The sequence below is a fragment of the Hippocampus comes genome, unplaced genomic scaffold, assembly GCF_001891065.2.
Source record: "Hippocampus comes isolate QL1 unplaced genomic scaffold, H_comes_QL1_v1.1 scaffold526, whole genome shotgun sequence".
Classification (NCBI taxonomy): Eukaryota; Metazoa; Chordata; class Actinopteri; order Syngnathiformes; family Syngnathidae; genus Hippocampus; species Hippocampus comes.
The window spans coordinates 542078-558274 of NW_017806233.1; the positions used below are offsets into that span (position 1 = coordinate 542078).

Here is a 16197-nt window from a genome sequence, read left to right on the forward strand (position 1 = left end):
GATTGGGTACTCCAAATTGTCCCGAGGTGTGATCGTGAGCGCGTATGGTTGTTTGTCTGTGTGCCCTGTGATTGGCTGGCAACCAGTTCAGAGTTTGCCTCGCTTACTGCATGAATTAAAGAGCTGGGAGAGGCTCCGGCACACCCGCAACCCTTGTGAGGATAAACGGATTAGAAAATGGATGGATTTATTTGTTGTTTTTTTTCTTTTGGTGATTTTATTACAAGAGCAACTAAGTTTTTTGGAAATATTTTTCTCACCTGTTAAAATGACCTCCTTTGAAGATACCTCTTTAAATGTTACTTTTTAAAATTAGCAAATCCCTGCTTGAATCCTTTCTAGTAACTGAGATTTTTTTTTATGTATTTTGTACACGGAATGAATAAAGATATGTCCAGGAGTTTTTTAGTTTTTGGACATCTTTTATAGACCAGTTACGCGCTTTGAACGCGACACACACGATTAGATAGTCCTTGAATGCAACACGCACACTTGAGTTGCTCCATGAACGCCACACACTCGTGTACACTGGAGACTCTTCCGGATACACACACACACACACACACACACACACACACACACTCACTGAGGACGCTCGGTGAACGCAACAGGCTCGAATCGCTTGCTTAGTCAAAGCAAAACACACGTTCGGGTGCGCTCCCTGAACGCAACACGCGCACTGTCGTCGCGTTGTGAACGTGCTCAGAGGACGCTCTCCGTGAACGCAACACTTGCACGCTTTTATGATTTTATTGCGGTCGTCGTCACCGTGGATCATGCGGGTACGTACACGCGTGACGCCCCTTCAAGTTATGTACCAGATATTGAATCACTTGGAGGAAAGAAAAGCCGCAGACGGGAAAGAAAAACTCTCGCGCAGTTTAAAGAACAGATAGAAAATTAATTTTCAAATTATTTGCAACATTTTTTTCTTGTTTTGCAATATTTTGAATGAAGAATTTCATTTGGAGTTGTTTTAATGCATGAATCACACCCGACAATTCATTCAAGCTGGTTTGTGACGCACCTGGAAAGCTGCCCCGACATATTTTTTAAGCCCCCCACGCGTGGACTTCCATTTGAAGTTATTTATAGCCGCACATGCGTGGTGGCGCGCCGACTTTTTAAGAAGCCACAGAGACCACCACCCTCACCACCACGATCACCACCACCACCCTCCTCCTCCTCCTTTTTCTCACACTCCCCACGCGTGGTTTTCCTCCTCCTGCCCGGCAGAAAGGAGGTTTTCCTACTCGCGGTGCTACCGAGGAAGGATCGCGACCTTTTTTTTTTTTTCTCAACTTTTTGATTTCCCTTCGGAAGCGATTGAATTGCTTCATTTTAAATCCACCCCGTTGTTTGTGATGCGCATCCCCGTAGACCCGAGCGCCAGCCGGAGGTTCAGCCCGCCGTCCAGCAGCCTGCAGCCGCTCGCGGGCAAGATGACGGACGTGAGCTCACCGGGTGCCGGCGGAGGAGGTGGTGGCGGCGGTGGCGGCGGTGGAGGAGGCGGAGGAGGAGGAGGAGGTGGCCCCGGTGGGCAGGCGGACGCGACTTCGGCGGCGGCGGTGGTGCCCAGACTGCGCGCCCACGAGAACCGCAGCATGGCCGAGATTATTGCCGACCATCCGGCCGAGTTGGTGCGCACCGACAGCCCCAACTTTTTGTGTTCCGTACTGCCGTCGCACTGGCGATGTAACAAGACTCTGCCGGTTGCTTTCAAGGTAAGTCGAAGTTAACATCATTTTAATTGAATATTTTGTCTAGTCATTGTACCTGATTGATCACATTTCAAACCACCCAATGACACATACGTGTTTTGTTACTTTAATACAGTAGTATTCCTCGATTTTGGGGGGGCTCAGTAAAATGTCACTCGTGTAATATTACTGCAGATTTATAAATGATAACAGAAATTCTTCTTGTCAACTTGGCACAATGCTTTAGACCACGCCAAAAATGTTATTTCAAGCATTACTTACGTGGGTGGGACGTTAGGAAAATAACTGCTGTGTTATTTTTAATTATAAATACATTCAAAACTTCGTGCTGCTGTGATTTTTTTTTTATACGCAAGACTCTTCGGATATATGGCAGATGGATCAAACGCTCTCAAGTGTGTTGAAATGTGTTGCTTGGCTGCAAAACAAACACAAGAGTTTTTCATAATTCTTTTTTTTTTCTTACTTTCTTCTTCTTTCGTTTTCTTTTTTCTTTTTTTTTCCTTTTTTTTTTGAACAAGCACCTCTTGCTGTCTGAGTAGTAAAAGAAGCTGCCGAATCCTTTTTGTTGTTGTTGTTGTTATCTCCTTCCAGGAATCTTAACGAGAATCTGAGTGAGGCTTTTTCTTGCTGTTATGAAATTAAAAGACACTTTGAAGGTGTTTTGATGTGCGTTCTGAGATGGGCTCTGTAATTACTTTTGACACGGAGTTGGCAAGTTGCCATATTTTGTGTCCTTCAAGCACGTGGCATTTGGTGCGGATGTGGATCAAAAGATTAAAAGCCATGTTTCAGTTTTAATAATTCAGTTGACTTCATTTGTCAGCAAATATTCCAGGGGGTGTGGGGGGTATTCGCGTTGCTTTGGTGGAGGTCTGCACTCAAATACACAGGATGAAATGTTTTTACGCTGGTTCCACTGATATTTTATTTGCCTAATTGATTGCATGGGAAAAAAATTGTCTAAAAAATGAAAAGTTAATGGCTTTGTTTTTATTTATTTTTTAACTGCGGGTACATTGACTGTCAGGATGCTGAAAGGACTGCGTTTCAGCCAACCTTACCTTAGTAAAATAAATAAATACATAAATAGAAGAATGAAGTCGTTTGTAAACTAAATTATTTTTTTAAACATTTGTTAAAAGCTTTTCAGAGTTTTTTCATTTTTTTTTTACAATTTTCAGATAACCTATCCTTTTTTTTTTTGGGTGAGCCCACAATTATCATAGTGAGAGACTACATGAAAACGTCTTATCGTTTCACTTCCGCCACATGCTTTAAAGATAAAAAAACAGAATATATTTTGACTTATTAAAAGATAGCACTTGTTCTCAATTTCTTGCCAACAAAGTTTTCCTGATAAGAGGCAACACATGCTTTCTTTGAGCGTTGTCACTCCCACTTCAAGTTTACTGTAAAACAGACAATGTTTTTTTTCTATGATTGGACCTTAGTTGGGGGCCTTCTCTGCCTCTCGTTCTTGCTATATTTTTATATTTATAAATTTGAGTCAGCTTGTGCCTTCACCCTCAGGTGGTGGCGCTTGGGGACATAACGGACGGCACGGTGGTGACAGTGATGGCAGGCAACGACGAGAACTACTCGGCCGAACTGCGCAACGCCTCGGGCGTGATGAAGAACCAGGTGGCGCGTTTCAATGACCTGCGCTTCGTCGGCCGAAGTGGACGAGGTGAAGACACGCGCGCACACACACACACACACACACACACACACACACACACACACACACACACACACACACACACACACACACACACGCTCTTAGGTGGTGAGGATTAGTGGTCTCCTTCGCTTACGTGGCAACCACATAACGATCTCTCCCATTCCCAGTGCATGTCTGACTCAAAGCCACTGCTTGCACACAATCCTAATTGGAATCGACGTACGGCCCTTCTGTATGTATCTGAATGTTTTTCAGAATACATGAAGAAGAAGAAACAGGAAGTAGTTAAAAAAAATAATAATAATATAAATGTTGAATCGACACATGTAGACAGACAATATAAAACACAGCCCGGCATATATTCTTTATCCTCTGTGAGAAATGATAGCATTTAAGCAGCGTGTAGTCATTTCGAGTTGATGTGAAAGTGTTTCAAGTTGCAAGTATGGTCATGAAATGAATGACTTGTATCTCAAGGCACAACTGTCTGCGTGAAGAAATGTGGTCTCAATTGCACGCATGTGTTTAAAAGACATTTGCCAACACTGTAAAAAAAAAAAACGTAACTTGTATTTTCGGGGCTAAAACAGCGATTAAAGTTGGAAAATCTTGATAATATAAATCACTGACATCGATGGCAACCATGTTAGTTGGCGCAGCAAAGTGTGCAAGTTGTTTCTGCTTTTATCTTTCAGTTTGGGTTCTTCTTTCTTTGTTGTGAAATGCAAGGAAGCCAATTTTCACAACAGCAAAACGATAAACATTTAATTGAACTGCCTGCCCAGCTTCAAATGTCATTGAAGTTTGTCGACTTGTTTTTGAATGGACATACTTCTTCCAGACTAGACATAATAAATGTTTTCATTGGTTGTTATGTAACAAACAAACCACAATCAAAACAAGAAAATGCAACTTCCTTGTTGGTGGTAATGAGCATGCTCATAAACACGATTCACTCCCCCCACCAAAGGACCTGTCATAAATTTTCTTTCAAAATATCAAGAGGTGAGATTTTAAGAGGCGGCCCAGTTATTAAAGTGTTTGGCCCGTTACCGCGGAAACCCTTGTCACAGAATCCATCGATAGGAAGTGACATAGGAGCCCGAGGGCGAGAGATCAGACTACGAGGTGTCTGAAATGAATACCCGGCCGCCGGTGACGAGGCAGGATGTCGATGGCACATCGGGGCCGCGACAGCCACGATTGATAGTGCAGGTAGCGTAGTGTAAGTGGATACCGTTGATCGTGGCAGTGGAACCTCGAAAGGCAGACGCAGTTAGTTCCACAATACTGTTTCGATTCCTCGAGTTTCGATTTCGTATTAGTGCCCCCACTGGCCATAAAAAATAGCGTTGGTTGCTGTTGAGTGAATTAGTTCTGCGCTCAATTTAACAGTCATGCAAGTGTAAAAATAAGTTAACTGCTGTAATGTTGGCACCCCAGTTATATCGCAGATTTTGCGTTTGTTGAAGCTATATCATTACCAAAACATCTATGTTAATTCACGCTCGCCCGTCTATGCAATAAAGTGGATTTGTCCACTTCACCATTCCGACGCTGCGCACACCTGTCACATGTGGACTCACGTTTACAGTCGGCGTGGCAGACACCCACGCGTGGACAGCTGCCTCGATGAGTCGCCACATTTAACCCCCTCGGCCCGCCTCCGTTTCCTGTTCCCCCCCCCACCCGGCGCTGCTTGTCGCCATGGTTACATGACGCATACCTTTTCAAGTCTTCATAGCGCTGCTGACCCGATGCCTGTGATTCACAGCATTCCTGGTGCTGACGCACACACTATCACGCATAAAGTTGGGATTAAAGTGAACCCCCTCGCACACTCCAAAAAAGAATCCAAGCATGGTCGCTTCAACCTGTTCATTTGTCATTTCAGGAGAAAGTTTACTGAAATACTGGAATATAAAACAAGAGAGTTAAACATTGTGTGCTTGGACACTAAATTGTTCAATCAAACTATCAAGTTTTGCCGAACGAAAGACTGCTAGCTAAATGCTAACTTACAATGCAAAATGCCACTGACAGGAAAATTAGCAAATATGTCAGGGTTTTTCCTGGCTCAAGTTAAGGAAGAGGTGGCACCACCCTAATCATGCACCATGACGTGCATGTATTCTGCAAATTCGACTGACTCACTTTCTTTTACAGGAAACATACTTTAATTGAAGTGTTCCATCCATAAAGTGGAGCAAATTGTGAAAATGGCTCCTTCAGTTGCACTTTGGAGATGTATCATCAAGCAAAAACTAATATGGAATTATTGCTTTTGAATGCATGATGTCACTCTCGGGTCCGACATATGTTGTGGGATGAGACCGAGGGGCATACAATACCGCCAGCTTTCTTAACCGGCTGGATTAGATTATTGACAGCTGCTCGAGTGTCAACCACGATAGCATTTAGCTGTCAACGCAACCACCGTCGTCCACCAGACTGACTGGCGATGTGTAAACTTTTTTGGGATGGAGGACGAGTGCTCCTCCTCGTTTTCTGCTTGAAGCGAAGTGAAATCACCCCCTCACTCCCTCCCGCATACGGTGAACACACACGAGACGTGCGGCGCGTCGTGATATTTTACCATCGGTCAAGCGATAACAGTTGGCTTGGGGGCGGCCGCCACGCAATTTTGTTTCTTATTCGGTAGTTGCTTCAGGTCTTTCCTGTGCACGGCTGTTGATGTAGCGCCTCCATTGTTGCGCAACGCTGCAACCGCAGTTAAAAGTGAAATGGTAAACTGCGACATAGAGGGTGTTCACTGTTTAGGGAGAGGAAGTGCCAATTAAAAGAGCCTACTCTTTCTCGGAAAGAGCACACATAACGCCGTAGTGTCTCTTCTAGTCGACAGCCTCTCACACAAGCCGCCGTTGTCCTCCATGACACCTCGCCAAAGCCTCCCCACCCCCTGTTTGTGTTGAATGTGGCGCGTTGTCCCTGAAGTGCATGGCGCGTCAACTTTGGGAATCATGATGATGATGTCACTTTGATGTCGCCGCAGGCAAAAGCTTCACGCTGACCATCACCGTGTTCACCAACCCGCCGCAAGTCGCCACTTATCACCGAGCCATCAAGGTTACAGTGGACGGACCACGAGAACCCAGGAGTGAGTACATGCAATACACACGCCCCCACATCAGGGATTTAAAAAAGAAATGTCTCGTATTTTTACTCACGGCTCTTCATCGACTCATTTGGTCACTGTTGCTAACGCAAGTCCGTTCACAAACTCCTACCGTTCATTGAGGAGTGAAGTCGTTTTGTCCTCTCCCACACACTTCAAACATGTTGAAATGACACTTAAACTCATTAAAGCACACTTCTTAGTGAGTATTCAGTAGTTTTCATTCTTTTGTTTGCACAGTTCTCCAAATAAGAGGCCAAGCATGTTTGCTTCAAGCTGTTTTTTGTCACTCACAGGTAAACTTGACTGTAAAACCGACGCAGAAAACACACCCAAAATATGTACAGTATATTCAAACATTGAAATGTTCAAGTTGACTTAACCATGACCTAAACAATGAATGAACCACGATAAAGAGGCATTTTTCCCACACTAGGCACCAAGACAATGAGGTGGGATATTCCCAAAAGGCTACACAGGGTAGCAAGAGTGCTAGCATCAGCTCCTTTTAATAGGCTGTATAAAAACAACTGAGCAGGAAGTTGGGCCAGAGGGGGGGGGGGGGGGGGGACACTTTACTATCGTTGAGCCGTCAGTGCCAGCTGGTCTGGCACGCAGCTGTTTGCCTCCTCCTTGAGGAATTCATGAAAAATGACGAACAAAATCATTAGTGATGTGACAAACAAGGCTCACATGTGGCACCGGGACACAGCGGAGCCGGCAGACGCTCGCTTTAGCAAGCGACGTCGTTCCTGCCGCTAGGAACGGTGCTCGCTCTGCCAAGAACACAGTCACTCACACACGCACGCTCGCTCGCTGTTTGATCAAAAGCATTTCCTGTGCATCTGCTGCTGCGTGTCACATGACTTTTTTTTTTTAGGCCGTTCTTTGGTGGCCAACAGATGAGACTCCTCAGCAGCTAATTCATGTTAACAAAGCTTTGGAGTATATAAAAGTGATGAAAGGTATTAAAATAAGGCACCCAATAAGTATTTCCACAAGACAGTAGGGGTTGAGTTTAGTTCAGGTTGCAGAGTCCCAGTGGATTCTTAAAAAGGCTTAAAAAGGCTTTGAATCCATTAATCTAAACACAACGCCTTAACTGGCAATAAAATGTCCATAAAGATATTTTGAAATAATGTACATTACTGCAAAGGATTCCCTTTTGATTATTATTTTTTATAATTTACAGTTCTACACCGAAACAGTATCAATGATGTCATTCGCGACGAGTCTGCAGACTTTCATCACAAAAGCACTCTTAACGCCTGAAGTCCTGTCGTCCCTCGTGTGTGTGTGAGTGAGCGCACGAGTGTGGTTGTGTGTGGCTCAGGACACATGTCGGAGTGTGTGATTGTATGTTAATGGTGTCATTAGCAGAGTGCTGGCACAGTGCAACTAATAGGCCTCATTAAATGTCATTTGCAGCTAATAGGTGGCGGGGAGTGGTCGCGCGCAGGCCCAGGTGTGCTAGTGTGCGTTTGTGTCTCAGAAACACAACGGTAGCAAAAAGCACACACTTCCTCTTGGCAGATATGCAGTTAGTCAATCAAATTGATGGTAGACTCACACGAGAGGTGACACAAAACATTGTGGTGTCACACAAAGTTAGCTTTGTGGCTAAGCGTGCGTGTGCCTTGTGTTTTGTGGGGGTCAGAGTGTTAACAACTCTGGTGAGGAGGCAGCGGTTCCTGCAGACCATATTAGTGGTTACGTACTAACCTCACACATAGACACACACACACAGTACGCACACACAGCCAGGCATTAAAATCCACTCGTCTGTATAACGTGTCGTAATGACTCGTTGACAATTTTATGACCAAAAAAAGTTGTGTTTTCTTGAATAGTGCTCCCCAAAATTGACACAATTATTACATAATTATTTCCCTGATCGGTATTTGATTCGGTAGAAAAAAAAAGTCCCCTCTAAATTAATTTTCAAAGGGTAAAACCTGGATCAGATAATGGTAAGGCCTGGAAAAGTAGAAAACACATCATTTTGTCAAGTATTTGATATGCGAGGGGGGAAAACAGGGTTTCACAATATTCATGACTCAAAATCTTCATGTGGAAATTCCCTTTTTTGCCAAAGCCAAATGTTTAGTAATTGTTGCTAGCTGCATTGTTACTTGAATGTCATTTATGCTGCACATATTGATCAAAATAAACATAATTAAAAGAAATGAAATCGTTTAATCTCAAATAAAAAGCAGATAATTTAAAACAGAGCCCTGCGGGACGCTAAATCCAATTAGCTGTTGATAGACATTCCCAAAGATTGGTCGTGATTGTTTTGGGGAATCATCAATAATACAAACAGTAGACAAGAGTTTAACAAGCAGATTTTACGATACCAATATTTTGATGCTGAGCAATGGCTCAAAACATTATGGACGGCTCTCATCATGAGCTCAGTAATAGACATATTGGTCAAAATAAAAGTGTCAATCAAAGAAAGTAAGCGCTTCGATCACCATTATTATTAATATTATTGTCTTACCTGATTTTGTTGACATTTTATCTGGTAAACCACACTCGCTACTGACACTATACACTGGACAATCGTGGGACGCATTTTGAATTTCTATTGTAAAGTTTTTGTATTGGATATCATGAGATGAATGAACACAATTCCATGGAAAGTTTTAGCTTCATATAAAATTAGTAATTATTATAATTATTTTTTAAATTGACTGATGGGCCAAGGCATTTGTAGTGTGTGTAAATATGGAAAACATGTTATTTTGAAGAATAAATGCATCTATTTTTTGTGTATTATTGATTTCTTTACAATAAATGCATGAATGATTTTTAATGAAATAAATTAATAGAAATTTTCAATTCACCAATATAACAGTAATAATGCAACAAATATTTTCAAGACTCTTGCATTGTGGTTCGCTGCCATCATACATTTCCTGTTGTTTTGCGTGTGTGTGTGTGTCATCAAACAACAAATCAGTGATAGTTGGGAGTCACACATCAACAATAAATCAATAGCAACAGAGTGAGGAAGTAGAAAGAAAGTAAAAAGCTTTTTAGAGACAGCCAGTCAGTTGTGTGAAGTTTTTTGAAGATGTGCCAAGTGCGTGCATGTGAGTGAATGAGTGAGTGAGTGAGTGAGTGAGTGAGTGAGTGTGTGTGTGTGTGTGTGTGTGTGTGTTTGTGTGTGTGTGTGTGTGTGTGTGTGTGTGTGTGTGTGTGAATGAATGAGTGAGTGAGTGCATGTGAGTGTCTGCGGGCGCATGATTGTGCATGTGTCACACTAAACACAAAATCATTCAGCGGGCGTCAGAAAAAGTGAGGAAAAGAAATAGAAAGCTGTTCTCCCGTTCTGAATCATCTCTAATGTGTTTTTGCATGAAATCATAGTATCGCCTGGGGGAGCTGTCCTGGACGTCTATATACATAAGTGTATAATGTACGTGTGTGTGTGTGTGTGTGTGTGTGTGTGTGTGTGTGTGTGTGTGTGTGTGTGTGTGTGTGTGTGTGTGTGCGCGCGCGCCCGCGCGAGCGAGTGCGTTTTCCCTTCCCTGGCCGGACCACACAGACGCCTGGCAGCGTTCCACCGCAGTCAGCACGGCTCCTTTTCACTCGTTTTTTCCTCTTCCTCTTCCCCCCTCCTCTTTTTTCCCCCTTTCTCCTCCCTCCATCTCTGGTTTTATCATCTGCCCTCATTTCTTCCAATCCGTCTTCCCCCGATACCAGACCCCCACGGCGGACGGGCGCCTGGCTGTCACCCTGCCTTCAGCCCAGCCGAACTCCACACTTTTTTCCTCTGGAAGTCATCCACTGGAATTATTCATGACGTCAAAAAAATAAAAACGGTGGTTGTGAGGCCTCAGAATTTAAAATAGAACTGGATTCATGGATGACTGACATCCACGCAGACGTGTAGTGAGGCTTTAGTGCGCCACAAAACATGCTTACTCAAGCTTTAAACGGACTCAAAAACAATACAGCAAAAAGCAATGGTGAAATGTGATGATAACCATAGAAATAAAATGGTTGTGTAACTGTGAGGAAAAAAGGTAGGATTGATGAACACAGTCAGCCAAAGGAATGAAAAGTACCAAGAATTAAAAGTTCCACGAAACTAACAGAATTGTGGGGACAAAAACAGAGGCAAAAATATGATGACCAAAAATGGCTTCGCATCATGGGACAATGATGCACAATCTTGAAAGTGACCGAAAGGTTTTGAAGAAAAATTTGGGGATTTTTGTTTTTCTTGCCCATGACAATATGAATGTTTAATAATTTGATGTCATTTGAATCTGTCAAACGGTAGCGCCACTATTTAGTGCCTTGTTTAGTGCCACAGTGTTTTCCTTCTTCTTTAATCCATTTATCACATCAGCGAGTCGTGTTTCAACCAGCACATCTTGAGTCTCACTTTAAATTTATTTTGCTTGATTCCTGACAAAGCCGGGCTTGTTTTTCTAACTGTCAAGGCTCAGCAATGCTAAGCTAAGATAGCATTTGGTGTTTTATGTTTCCATAAGATGACGTTAGCCCCCATAAATCAAGTGCAAACCCACAAGTCTTACCACTTGACATTATTTTGCTCGATTATGGACAAAGCTAGGCTTGTTTTTGCGGGCTCCTAAATGCTAAGCTAAGCTAGCTTTGGCATTTTGTGTTCTCAAATGCCTTCAAGCAGAGTGTAAAACTAGCCCAGCTGTCTACATACATAAAAGAATTCCAGTGAAAGAGATCACTCCAGTGTTTGTCTTTCTCACAGTTTTCCCATTAATTCAGCAGACTGTAGTCATGTGTGAAGAGGAGGTATTTTGGACTTGAAATAAATCATAACTCCGTTTTAAGTGATGTTGAGACGACGTTAGCTTGTCTTAGCATAAATAAAGGTAAAACCCACAAGTCTCTATTTAAACTTTAGTGTGCTTGATTCCACACAAATCCATTTTTTTATCCACTCGGATTAAATGGAGTATGTATCTAAGCAATACTAAAATAGCTTTTGCAGTCTTGTGTTTCATTAAGTTTCTCAATTTATTTTCCTTGCGTCTGGACAAAGCCGGCCTTGTTTTTCCAACTCTCAAGTCTGAGATAAGCTAAGACAAGAGCTTTAACCTGAAGTGACAGGGTGACATAATGTTAGCCTAGCTTAGCATAAATTTAGAGGAAACCCACAAGTCTGTCGACATTTTGCTCAATTCTGGATAAAGTCATGTTGATTTCCCAACTGTCAAGACTGAGCAAAGCTAAGCTAGCGCCGGCAGCGGAGCGTAACTCGCCTGGCTGTCACCACATATCCCAGACACGAATGGTCACCTTGTCCGTGAAGGGAAAACCACCTCCATTAATTTTAATCACACAGCTTCTTTATTCTCCTTGCCTGCTTTTCTTTTGATCAGATTAAAGCGGCGCGCCACAGAGCTTCACTTAGAATAATAACTCCTTTTGGATCTAATTTCTTCCGACGACTTGTGAGCGAGCGTTGGCACGCGGCCGCCGAGTGGTCGCACATCTGGTGCGAATCTGTCCTAACTTCCGGCCGCCGGCTGGGCCGGGGAAGGAAGTGGCAGGGACGGTGCTATCGCTAATCTGCAAGTACAGGCACTTATTTCCTGTGCATAAGTAGATTTTAAATACTATTTATTATTTCATTGTTAAATAGATAACAGCATGAACGACACGGCAAACATTTTGGGAGCATAAGTTGAGCCAATGCGAGCGAGCGCTTTGTTAAATTTAAAAAAAAAACGCAACATTTAATATTTTTCTTTCCTTTACCTCAGGATGAGTGCTCTGGAACGGTGGCAAATGTAAAGCTCACCCTGAATGCAAATTTTTGCCAGGCACCACAAAGCAAAGAATTGAACGTGCGACAACTGGAAAAACACGTAAGATGAGGTGCTTATAAATCCAGACATCGCTGTACTTGCACTTTTCAATAATTGGCCATTTAGCACTTTGCCAAGCAAATAACTGAAGTTAGTTTAGCTAGTTACCCATCTGAGGTTTGTCTTCACATTTTTCTTTTACAGTGCTCTCATGCATATTCCTTTGCCGCCATTTTGTGAAAGCTATAGACATTCGCAGTACAATGTCAACCCTTTTCACGATTCGTGGCAGGGCTCGGTCCCTGTTTCCACGAATCGGGGTTCACTGTACTACTTTTCCTAGCATCATTTCTTCCCCCCTGTACCTTTACTGGTAGCCATGTACAGTGTGGCTACTTTTGCCAACCTTATTGCTGCTGCTGATGGTGATGATGGGAATGTCGGGGACTTTCCCCACCGTTGGGTGAAATCGTCCAGCCCCCTTTTTTTTTTCCTGGTTCTTTTGAAACACCCCGGGCTCATTGCTCAGCTGCCTGACTAAAGTTCCGATAAAACAGCTGAAACATGAGCTTGGCTCTGGCAGTGAACAAGGAATAATTAAGCCCCGCAGAAGCCATGATAAGCATGTAGTTGTGCTCAACTAAACGTTTCAGGAGGTGCAAGTCCACCCGACAAGTACAGGTGGCTAAGTACTGACACTCAATCCTGGACCCAGCGGTTATAGACACTCTGAATGAAAAACCGTAAGAACCATAAGAGCCAACGATATCGCTTCGGGGGGGTTGAGGCGCAGCAACGGACGATGATAGAGCGGGTAAAGCACTGTCATGAAAGCTGACACTGCAATAGCAGAGCAGTCTTCTCGTGTTTGGTTCCCAAGCAACCCTATTTGCGATTTAAAAGTCCAAACAGAATAAATCCATTAGTTGTTAGTCAGTCACATGGCGATGAGTTTGTTATTAAAAGACAACTTCTTATCATTCATGGGAACTCTTTGCGGGGAAGACAAGAAGCCCTGCGGGGCAACAATGTGAGACATGTGATGGGACGTGGTCGGGGGATGTTTGAATTATGCAATGTCTTATGACTGAACTTCTGGGACTTTCTTTCCAAATGAAAGGCCTTAATTATCTGTGCAAATTTCATAAACACAGCGAGCAACATGGATTTGCTTGGAAAATACAGAATTGGTTATTTATTTATTTTTATTTTTTTCCAGTGGATGCGGTAGCCATCCATTCATTTAGGCATCTATTACAGCAGAGGCTACTGTTTGAGGAATTGCACAGGATATATTGAAAATGACAAACCCAATAAACAATGTGGCTTTTTTGGACTTAGTGTCAATAATTGGACCAATTAGTACATATATGATATTTTAACTTTGGTGGGGGCGACGGGGCGCTTATTTTTTTTTTTCTGGAGATGACATAAGCAGCAATTATTCTGAGTATCTATTCAAGCGGGCTACTATTTGAGGAAATACGTTTTTAAAAGAACCTTATCTCAGACCTATCCCCATGATAAAGGGTGATTACACTGTAAAGTAGCCTAGCTTAGCCAAGCTTTGCCACGGTGGTGTTTGAGCAACGTCCGAGAACACAAGGAGTAAGAAAAAGCCGGTGCAACCTTTGTGAATGTTTTTTTTTTTTTAAACTCCATGTTGCCTTCCAGCAAACTCGACCTGGTTAGGTGTCGTCCCCTCCATAAGCAGGTTTATCTGGATTGTGAGTGATCCTGCCGATTGTTAGCGGGCCAGCTGGAGTTGTGCCAAAGCGCGGCGGGAATTCCGCCGTTGTCTGAAAGCTGCGCAGCATCAAAAGACAACAAAATCAATGTACTTGCCAGTGAGTCCACACCTGAGTCGAGAACTAAACGCCAGACGAGTGAGCACGTGGCCCATTATGGGAACGAATGCGTGTGCTAGGTACAGTAAGTCACACCTCTGAGGAGTGCAAGTGTTACAAAGGGGTGTCAAAATTTTGCCAGAGGAATGCAGGAAGACAGCGAGGCGAGAATATTTTTGGCAGCGCGCGCGACTCCTGTAGGGATAATGGCGTCGTGGCGTGAGAAACTCTGTTTACCTGACGAACAGGCCTCAGCTTAATGAGCGTACGGCTTCCTCTCGCAGTCGGAGGATCCAGATTCACTCGCAACTGAAACTGACTCTTCCTCACAACTTTCTCTGTCAATCTTAAAGACTCGTTCGCGTTTATCTGACATTTGGACGGCCGTTCACTTACTGTAAAACATTTTTCAACTCTGGTTAGGGTTTCAAAGTAGGGTTTTAAATGGCAGTTTGGGTTTCAAACTTCGGGTAAGGTATAAACTAGGGTTAGCGTTTCAAAATACGATTTTAAATGAGGATTAGAGTTTCAAAGTAGGATTTTAGCCTCGTGTTTGAGTTTCAAAGGAGGGTTTTAAACTAGGGTTAGCGTCTCAAAGTATGGTTTCAGACTCGGGTTGGTCGATACAGTGTGAAACTTGCATTACCTTCACTATTAACTCATATTAAGTCTCGACTAAGTCTTTGGAACATGGCATATTTATAAAATGTAACCGAAGCACTGCACTGCGTCCTCAGGGCATCGGCAGAAGCTGGAGGACCCTCCAAAGTCGGGCCTGTTTTCGGATCGCCTGAGCGAGCTGGAGAGGATGAGGGTCCGCGTGGCGGTGCCCGCCCAGGCCCAGCGACCGGCGCTTAACACGGCGCCCAACTCGTTCACGGCGCAGGGACAGACGCAGATCACCGGTAATACTTTCCATCACTGTTTAATTCAATTCATCATGTAGAATATACTTTTTAAAAATAGGGCTAAAGAAATAATTGAATTCAAGCCGACGTAGCACTGCAGTAGAACGCAATTTTCAAATCACAGTAAGCTGAAGCACTAATTATTGAATTCATAGGAATTGAGAAAATAATCGCACACTAAATCGCAATCGTGATATCGGGCGGGGGGGTGGCAATTAAAACTAGCTTTCAAAATCGTTCAGCCCAAATAATAATTAAAAAACAAAACCTGAGAGTGATTTATTTTATTATGAAATTGTACATAGTTTACAGGCACATTTTAATGACTTGGCCCATGTGTCCGCTTTAAAACATCAAATGTGGCCCTTGAGCGCCTACGTTTTCCCACCCCTGCTTATTAACATGTCGCTGCCTTTTAAAAGGCAAACAGGAAGTTGTTTTCCGGCAAAGTAAACACTCTGAAGAACTCAGACCGAGTCCGTCAGACGCGCCGTTCACGCGTCACTGACTGTTTCCTCCTCTCCACTCCATCAGACCCGCGTCAGTCGCAGTCGTCGCCGCCGTGGTCGTACGAGCAGACGTACCCGTCGTACCTGAGTCCCATGGCGTCCCCCTCGGTGCACTCCACCACCCCGCTCTCCTCCAGCAGAGGCACGGGCCTGCCCTCCATCAGCGACGTGCCCAGACGCTTGCCAGGTTGTTCAATGAACCACCAGTATTTAAAAGCCCGCATGTTCAAGCAAACCTTGTCATTTCATCAAATGAAACTGCGCTAGCTTTTTGCGAACACGATTTAGACCAGCGAGCAGAAGTCAGCAAAGGTGTTCAAAGTGATGTTAACAGCGCGACCGTCATCCTTTGATCCTAAAGGGCCTATCCGGCAAAATAAAAACACCAGCAAAGTGTCTTTCTCGGCGATTTGCTGCTCTTCTGCACTCCCTCACGCGGCATTGTGCCAAATTGCATGAGTTGGCTTGTGTGTATCCGGCTTACATTTTATACACCCAAAAATAAATAAAAGTGAAGCGCCCCTTTTGAAGTCCCAGCATGCCGCCAGACAAGTTTTCTGTCTGAACACCTGTTGACTCACT

The 16197-nt window shown here is 43.6% G+C and overlaps 1 protein-coding gene across 3 annotated transcripts in view; it reads left to right on the forward strand.

Moving 5' to 3' along the window:
• Window positions 1-16197, forward strand: part of runx2b (RUNX family transcription factor 2b) — a 94696-nt gene that overhangs the window by 75668 nt on the left and 2831 nt on the right. For 2 of the 3 annotated variants that reach the window (XM_019856516.1, XM_019856517.1), the window contains 5 exons: window positions 1381-1724; window positions 3255-3411; window positions 6419-6523; window positions 14936-15103; window positions 15641-15802. In XM_019856516.1, the coding sequence (XP_019712075.1) occupies window positions 1381-1724; window positions 3255-3411; window positions 6419-6523; window positions 14936-15103; window positions 15641-15802 (936 nt within the window). Of the gene's footprint in view, window positions 1-595; window positions 783-1380; window positions 1725-3254; window positions 3412-6418; window positions 6524-14935; window positions 15104-15640; window positions 15803-16197 lie in introns of those variants that run through there. The other variant, XM_019856518.1, reaches the window with a different exon arrangement.